The sequence below is a fragment of the Monopterus albus genome, unplaced genomic scaffold (genome assembly GCF_001952655.1).
Source record: "Monopterus albus unplaced genomic scaffold, M_albus_1.0 scaffold87.1, whole genome shotgun sequence".
NCBI lineage: Eukaryota > Metazoa > Chordata > Actinopteri > Synbranchiformes > Synbranchidae > Monopterus > Monopterus albus.
Genome location: NW_018127967.1, coordinates 1,223,285 through 1,231,975, shown reverse-complemented (window position 1 = coordinate 1,231,975; position 8,691 = coordinate 1,223,285). Strand labels below are relative to the sequence as shown.

General features: G+C 44.0%; 1 protein-coding gene across 7 annotated transcripts in view; it reads left to right on the top strand.

Annotated features, from left to right (window-relative positions):
• The window catches only part of nvl (nuclear VCP like), a 32,418-nt gene that overhangs the window by 18,248 nt on the left and 5,479 nt on the right, over positions 1–8,691 (top strand). For 6 of the 7 annotated variants that reach the window (XM_020607570.1, XM_020607572.1, XM_020607568.1 and 3 more), the window contains exons 15-22: positions 631–852; positions 4,199–4,303; positions 4,482–4,544; positions 4,937–5,056; positions 5,478–5,577; positions 6,831–6,937; positions 7,618–7,694; positions 7,900–7,985. In XM_020607570.1, coding sequence (XP_020463226.1) covers positions 631–852; positions 4,199–4,303; positions 4,482–4,544; positions 4,937–5,056; positions 5,478–5,577; positions 6,831–6,937; positions 7,618–7,694; positions 7,900–7,985 — 880 coding nt within the window. The remainder of the gene's footprint in view (positions 1–630; positions 853–4,198; positions 4,304–4,481; positions 4,545–4,936; positions 5,057–5,477; positions 5,578–6,830; positions 6,938–7,617; positions 7,695–7,899; positions 7,986–8,691) is intronic. The other variant, XM_020607574.1, reaches the window with a different exon arrangement.

Below are 8,691 nucleotides of genomic sequence, written 5' to 3'. Positions count from 1 at the left end.
CCTATCATTTTTTGCACCTCTTTATAGGTTTTCCCCTCTCCAATCAACTTTTTAATCAAAGTACGCTGTTCTTCTGAACAATGTCTTGAACGACCCATTTTCCTCAGGCTTTCAAATGCATGTTTAACAAGTGCTGGCTTCATCCTTAAATAGGGGCCACCTGATTCACACCTGTTATTTCACAAAATTGATGACCTCACTGATTGAATGCCACACTGCTATTTTTTTGAACACACCCCTTTCAACTAATTGCCCAATTGCACAGCCTTAAGAGCGTGCATATCATGAATGCTGGGTCTTGTTTGCTTTCTGAGAATCTACTGCACCTACTGGTAACTTGTTTGCCATGTAGCAATAAAAAATATACTAAAAACCTGGATTATTCTGGTTAGTCACATTGTACTGCTATTATTTTGAACAATACTGTATAACTGAGAAGTTGGCGCTACTGGACATTTGATTATACATGATCCTGTAGGTCTGAGGCTCTGCTGTGTTCTCAAGCATAACTGAACTTTTGTTCACATCAGAAAACAATAACATCATTTAGAATTTTGGTGATGGGCCTTCAAGTTAAATGTTGTTTATTGTGTCACAGCATTGTCCTGATGTGTTGTGTGCTGTGTCCAGCAGGGGGAGCTGTGGCACCTGCTGGACCTATTGAAGAGCACCGAGACACTGACAGAGGAAGAGCTGGCCAGCCTGTCCATCCTCATGTCAGACTTCCAGGCTGCTCTGGCCAGTGTCCAACCCTCTGCTAAGAGGGAGGGCTTTGCCACCGTGCCTGATGTCACCTGGGAGGACGTGGGAGCCCTGCAGGACATCAGAGAGGAGCTCACCATGGCCATACTGGTAAACATACTGGGAAACAACTTCTTCACATTTAACTTCCATGACTCTGTCTGAGAGGAAGCTCATCTCTGGGATCATTGCCTTTTATTGGACAGTTTTTTTTTTATCCCCCTAAGATGAACCTTCTCATGTTCATATCATTTATCATAAAGTGGTCCCCTCACATGGCTTATTAACTGTAGTCATACGTAGTAAGAACTTCTGTTATCTTAGAGAGCCTCTGTTCTGTCTTGTGTTCTCTATTATCTTGATCTGAATCTTATTTGTCATCATCTTTTCATCTTGTTAACACTTTAGACTCAGCTGACCAGAGCATATGAACAGTGGGAATTTCCACTCCTCACTCATGGGGCTGGTTGCCTGCTCCACTCCCCCGCTCAAAGCCGCACCGGGCCACTCCACTCATTATCTCTTGGTGCTCAAGTCAGATTGCACCCGCTCACTCCGAAAAAGGGCAAGAACTGTATTTCCTTTTTAGAATTAGAAACTACTCGGACCCCTGGCTCAATGACACTACTTGTGCCTATCGGAGACGCTGCAGACAGGCAGAGCACAAATGGAGGAAGGACGGTCTACAAGTCTCCCTAGGCATTTTGAGAGACAGCCGTCAGGCTTATCAGAGAGCTGCGAACGGCGCTAAGGCGCAATATTTATGTCATTTTGAAAAATAGGCATCAGCCGAGAGTGCTGTTTAAGACCATTAATGCTGTTATTAATCCCTCTAGTGCTGTACCTGTTGAAGCCTCGAATACTATTTGCAATGACTTTTTAATGTACTTCCGTGAGAAAATTTGGACTTCATTAACTCCTGCCTGAGCTCAGGCTTAGTTCGTGCACCCCTTAAGCATGCGGTAATTAGACCCTTGCTTAAAAAGCCCAATCTCGATTCGACCGTATTAGGAAATTTTTGTCCAATATCTCTTCTGCCTTTTCTCTCTAAAGTTACTGAGAAGCTGGTGCTTATCCAGCTCCAAGCGCACCTTGATCGGTTAGAAATCGTTGACAAATTTCAATCAGGGTTCAGGTCTCGACACAGCACTGAGTCTGCCTTACTCAAGGTACACAATGATATTGCATTAGCCCTTGATGCTGGACGCCCCGTCATTCTAGCTTTGCTGGACCTATCGGCCGCCTTTGACACAATAGACCACTCTATTCTACTTGCAAAGTTCAAGCACCTCTTTGGCCTGGGAGGTGTTGGTTTAAGTCGTATCATACCAACAGAACCTATTCGGTCATCATCGGCGACTATTCTTCCAACACAGCTTCTCTGACCTCAGGCGTCCCACAAGGCTCCATTCTGGCTCTTCTGCTCTTTTCCTTATATTTGTCTCCACTTGCCGCTATCATATCTAGGCATAACGTTTCTTTCCATTTTTATGCTGATGATATTCAAATTTACATGCCTTTGGTACAACCTGAATCAGGCTCGTTTGCTTCACTGCAGAACTGTGTGCACGAGGTTAAGATTTGGTTAGCTCAAAATCTCCTCTATTTAAATGAAGAGAAAACTGAATACATTCTTATTAGCTCTGCCCCAGCTGTGGTCATATCCAACTTAGGCACTTCTGCCCCCCCCTTCTCAAACATTGTAAAAAATTTGGGTGTCATATTTGATACAAATTTTAACTTCGATAAGCAGATTAGGTCTGTGGTAAAAACTGGCTTTTACCAACTGAGATTGTTAGCCAAGGTAAAACCATTCCTGTCTTCTGCGGATGGAGAGAAAGCCATTCACAGCTTTGTGACCTCCTGGCTTGACTACTGTAACGCCCTCTTTGCTGGTTTGCCCCAGTCAGCCTTGGCTAGGCTCCAACTGGTGCAAAATGCAGCCGCCCGTCTGCTCACAAACGCTCGTCGGCAGGCCCATATCACCCCAGTCCTGCTGTCTCTCCACTGGTTGCCGGTAAAATGGAGAGTGGAGTTCAAGATGCTGCTTTGTGTTTAAAGCCGTGCACAGCCTTGCCCTCCTGTATTTATCGGACCTCCTGTCCAGATATGTCCCTCGCAGAACTACGGTCGTCAGGTCACCTCGCCCTCGTGGTTCCCTCTTTTCACTATAAGAAATGGGGAGGTCACGCTTTTGCCGTGCATGGCCCTAGACTGTGGAACTCTCTACCCCTAGATGTTCGCGCTGAAACGGAGCTAGGAGCTTTCAAGTCAGCTCTAATAACTTATTTTTTTAAACAAGCTTTTAATGTTTAGTCTGTTTTATCTGTCTTGGAGGCCATTGTTCTTTAGTCTGCTCCCACAGCAGTATGCTGGACCGAAGTGCGCTATATGCCTAGGAGTGCTTGTGCCTGTCTTATGTTTATCTATTGCTTGTGTAAGACTTTGATTGTTTTTAAATTTATTGCTGTTGCACTTTGTGCTCTTTGAGTTGGAAAGTGCATTATAAATACATTTTTATTATTATTATTACTTTATTAGGTACACCTGTACAACTGTATGCACTTCAGTGCAACTCTTCCACTTTAACATCTGTGTTTATATAGAAATGATTTATTTCAAATTACAGTTAGACCTATAGCGAGGAATATAAGACAAAAGATTGTATGTTAAATTCAACCAATCAATAGATCTAATTAAATAAAAATATACAGTACACCTGTCCAAGGTCCGGGAGAAGGCCTCGGGGCAGATCCAGGACACGCTGGAGAGACTATTTCTCCCAGCTGGCCTGGGAATGCCTTGGGGTTCCTCCTGAGGAGTTAGAGGAGGTGTATGGGGAGAGGGAAGTCTGGGAGGCTCTGCTCAGGCTACTGCCCCGGCGACCCGGTCTCGGATGAAGATGGATACATGGAATACACCTGTCTGACCTTTACGTTTCCGTTTTAAAATTCTTTAGGAACTCCATTATTGAGCTGCAACAGCCGATTATTGACAAAGTGTTGGATGACAAGACACAGATGCATTCTGGGTCGGGCTTGGGCATGCCTCAGGCTCGTGGTGTGAGCGGTACCAGAGTGAAATTGGAGCTGGACAGAGGGCAGTGCTCCTTTTTAAAAAAGCCGCTCTGTGCTCTGTCCAAAATCCACCCGCTTCCACTCCCTGCCTACTTGCGCTCCGCTCACATGCTCTGCAGCTGAGCCCCCCCGTTAAACCTTGTTAGTGTATGTATCAGTGGTTCCAGTAGGTATTCTGCACCTACTTTTGGATACAAATCTCTGGCATGTACTGGCTGTGATGATATCCACAGCTACAAGATGAACAGATTGGGGTCTTTGGACCACACTGGTGGACTGGCACTGCTGTGACTTGTCACATTTGACCTGTTTTTTACTGTCACTGTGCCTGTTCTGAGTGTTGGCACAGAGTAACACAGCTGTGTGTGTGTGTCCTTCAGGCTCCCGTGCGTTCTCCAGAGCAGTTCCGAGCTCTAGGGCTCAGCGCTCCATCTGGAGTGCTTCTGGCTGGACCTCCAGGATGTGGAAAAACACTGCTGGCCAAGGTCTCCAACACACCAACATAATCATACCTGATGTATCTGAGAAACACAGCACTGCCATTTCTGTGAACAACTGGACTGCAATTTAAAATGTTTTACAACATCTGATATAATGTTTATCAGCTTATAAGCCCACATGTCACCTAGCTGTCTCTGCAAACACTGTGTTGTTTTCTGACAGGCAGTGGCCAATGAGTCAGGCCTCAACTTCATCTCTGTCAAGGGTCCAGAGCTGCTCAACATGGTGAGTCACTGAGCTGCAGGAACATGCTGGCTTGGTGGGGCTGCTCTGCCTTGTTGACACTGTTGGGCCATCACATGGCCAGACACACCCTTCTATTAACTACTAATCACATCTGAGAATCTCATTCAGTTGGACTGGGTGCTATTCAAGAAAGGAGTTTAACAACATCCTGGAGACTTGCAGGCTTTTTCCATAATGGTGGCTCATGTAATTACAGATCCTAAAACACCAGCTTATAACTGCTACTTCACAACCTCACACTAAATATTGTGAAAGCTCTTGGACTGATACTTCGTCCCTGATGTCATTACTCACCACACTGAGTCAGAGATGGCTGAGCCTTGAAAGAGCTGGTTGCACTCACTGATGGGTCTCTGTGTTGCTGTGTGCAGTATGTGGGAGAGAGCGAGCGAGCGGTCAGACAGGTCTTCCAGAGAGGACGCAACTCCGCGCCTTGTGTCATTTTCTTTGATGAAATTGATGCTCTGTGTCCTCGCCGCTCAGGCTATGAGGTGAGAGCGATGGACGCCATGATCTGATAAGAATCAGTGAGCATCATGTTCAAGATATGAGACGGTGTAACGTGCTACATTGATAAACACTGGAGAAGTCATGTTCAAGATATGAGACGGTGTAACATGTGCTACATTGATAAAGACTGGAGAATCAGGTAGGGTGCAGTAGCAGTGATGTACACACCTGGAGAGTGGCTGCACATCCTACTTGGGAAATAGGAAAGTGCCATTTTCCCAATTACTTGACAGTACTAGTGTGGTGGCCTAAAAATGAAAGTGCTTCAATGAGAACACACTGCCACTGTGTTGCCCTTTAACAGTACTTCACAGAACATAAGTATACAGTCAAATCTCTTGAATATGTAGTGAGCTGGTGATATACAATATGAGTGTGCATGAACTGTGTGTGCATGTTCAGTCAGGAGCCAGTGTACGGGTGGTCAATCAGCTGCTCACGGAGATGGATGGCTTAGAGACCCGACGACAGGTCTTCATCATGGCGGCTACCAACAGACCAGGTACAGATCCGGTTTCACTCCGACCTGAATCCCTCCATGTAACCGGAGACACGGTGAAGCCTGAGCCGAGCTGAGATGGTTCCAGTGTAATCACACATAGCTCAAATCTGATTCTGACACAGATGCTGCAGCTGTACACCAAGCATCAACTGTCATATATCCAACAGCAAGTCAAGTCCGTTTATATTTGCATAGTCCATTTTCACAAATCACAAATTTGCCTCAAGGGCCTTTACAATCTGTAAAGCATGGGACACCCTTAGACACCCTTAGCTATGCGTACACTCGTTTCTGAATGCATTCGCAGATTTCTCCACTGGGGTTTTGTCTGCTCAGTTCGCAAGTCAATTTGAGACAGCACGGACAGGAATTTGTAAAAGCCGAAATAGATCTGAGGGCAAAGGAGGACAGAATCATGAGCGTCACAGGTGGTTTGAGTGAGCACTGAGGAGCCTCCCTTGTTCTTAAATCTGACTCTGAGCTTACAAATCTGTGCCTGTGCACTCTAAACACTGAGTTGCAAACTGAGTAGCGCTCGAAATGTTTGTGTGCTCTCAAATGTTATGGTGGAGATGTACTTCCAAACAAATGTTCCATCTCTCCTGTAGAATCAGTGCCAAGGTGCACTAAAGCTATTCTGGTGGTACATGGTGGCCTAGCACCTTACCAAGACGCTTTATGTTGGGTTTTCTTTTATTTCTCACCTGTCTGTAGTTACTTTTCAGATTTTGGACAAGAACATATGCTGATAAAACATAATACATTATTATAAGCTAAGCCAGTAGTTTAGTATCTTTTTGTCTTCTGATCTCTTTAGAAAAAAATAGTCTTGCTGATGCCACAGTAATGTCTAATCCACAATAAATTCTTCAATATCTAACTGTGCAAACGTGAGAGAAAAGTCAAACACAACTTATTCTTTAATCTCCCATTAATCATCTGATGACCCCTCAAATTCATTTGTTGGCCCTTTGGAGGGGCCTGACCCCTAAGTTGGGAACTGCTGGACTACAGTAGCTTCAGTATTATCTATATTTATGTAGAATATCAATCACACATTCACTATAACTTGTGATATTTTGAGTAGATTTTGCTGAAAATCCTAATGTACTTAAGTAGAATTATACTTGTAATGGAATATTTTTACATAGTTGTGTTGCTATTTGGTTTTTTCAAACTGGGTTTTTAAATAAATTCATTCTTTGTTGTTGTTCTAAATACTGAGTGACTGTCTTGATCCTGTGTCTTGCCAGATATCATTGATCCTGCCATACTGAGGCCAGGTCGTCTGGATAAAACCTTATATGTGGGTCTGCCACCTCCAGCTGATCGCCATGCCATCCTGCTCACTATTACTAAGGTACATGTTACAGAACCAAAGAGCTTAGCTAGATCATTTTTCCTTTTTTTTTTATGTGGCACTAGTTGTCCAGGTATCTGCTACAGGAGACTGGACACAGATGCTGCAGCTGTACACAAAGCATAGATTGTCATATATCCAGCAGCAAGTCAGGTCAGTTTATATTTACATAGTCCATTTTCACAAATCACAAATTTGCCTCAAGGGCCTTTACAATCTGTAAAGTATGGGACACCCTTAGACCCTTGAACTGGATAAAGCCAAATGCCCCAGAACAAACCTTTAAGGGACAAAAACAAAAAAAAAAGAAACCTCAGGAAGACCAACAAATGAGGGAACCTTCTTCCAGGATGGATAGACATGTAATGGCAGCACCACTGACACAGGCCGATCCAAATGTACACTCACTGGACACTTTATTAGGTACACTTGTACAGCTGTATGCAATTCAGTGCAACACTTCTGCCTTAACATATGTGTTTATGAAGCTTAAAATGTTTGTTTTTGGTGAAATTGTCAAATGTATCGGTTCAATTACATGTTTATTATTGAGGTCATAGTTAAAGGTGGTGTTTTACTGGACTACATGATATTCAGAGGTGTTCCTTAGCTAGGCTAACCGCACACCAACTCCAAACGCCAAGAAATGAATCAGCCATTGACCGTCTTCTCCGTTGTAGGGAGGGACCAAGCCTCAGATGGAGCACGATGTCAGGCTTGAAGAGATCGCCTTTGACGAGCGCTGTGATTGCTTCACGTAAGTTGTGACTGCAAACAGCAGGTGTCCTCAGACATGTAGCAATTGTATTCATACTGTCTCCTACTTACATAAATGTGTTTAAAACACTTGTGTCTGAGAAACAAATTAAGTGTAGAGGCACTTATTTATAAATCTGATGACCAGAATGAGACCCGATCCAGACCTAGTCTAAATGTGTGTGTGTGTGTGTGTTGTGGTCCAGTGGAGCTGATCTGACTGCGTTAGTGAGAGAAGCATCGGTTCATGCCCTGAGGGCCTTCCTGAAGCATTTACCAGCTGATGTTTCTGGTAAGTTGCCTCCCTATATACAGTGGGTACGGAAAGTATTCAGACCCCCTTAAATTTTTCACTCTTTGTTATATTGCAGCCATATGCTAAAATCATTTAAGTTCATTTTTTTCCTCATTAATGTACACACAGCACCCCATATTGACAGAAAAACACAGAATGTTTGACATTTTTGCAGATTTATTAAAAAAGAAAAACTGAAATATCACATGGTCATAAGTATTCAGACCCTTTGCTCAGTATTTAGTAGAAGCACCCTTTTGAGCTAATACAGCCATGAGTCTTTTTGGGAATGATGCAACAAGTTTTTCACACCTGCATTTGGGGATACTCTGCCATTCCTCCTTGCAGATCCTCTCCAGTTCTGTCAGGTTGGATGGTAAACATTGGTTGACATTTTCAGGTCTCTCCAGAGATGCTAAATTGGGTTTAAGCCAGGGCTCTGGCTGGGCCATTCAAGAACAGTCACGGAGTTGTTGGGAAGCCACTCCGTTATTTTAGCTGTGTGCTTAGGGCCATTGTCTTGTTGGAAGGTGAACCTTCGGCCCAGTCTGAGGTCCTGAGCACTCGGGAGAAGGTTTTCGTCCAGGATATCCCAGTACTTGGCCGCATTCATCCTTCCCTCGATTGCATTAATGAATTGATTGAATTAAGGCCAAAAAGTTCTATCTTGGTCTCATCAGACCAGAGAATCTTATTTCTCACC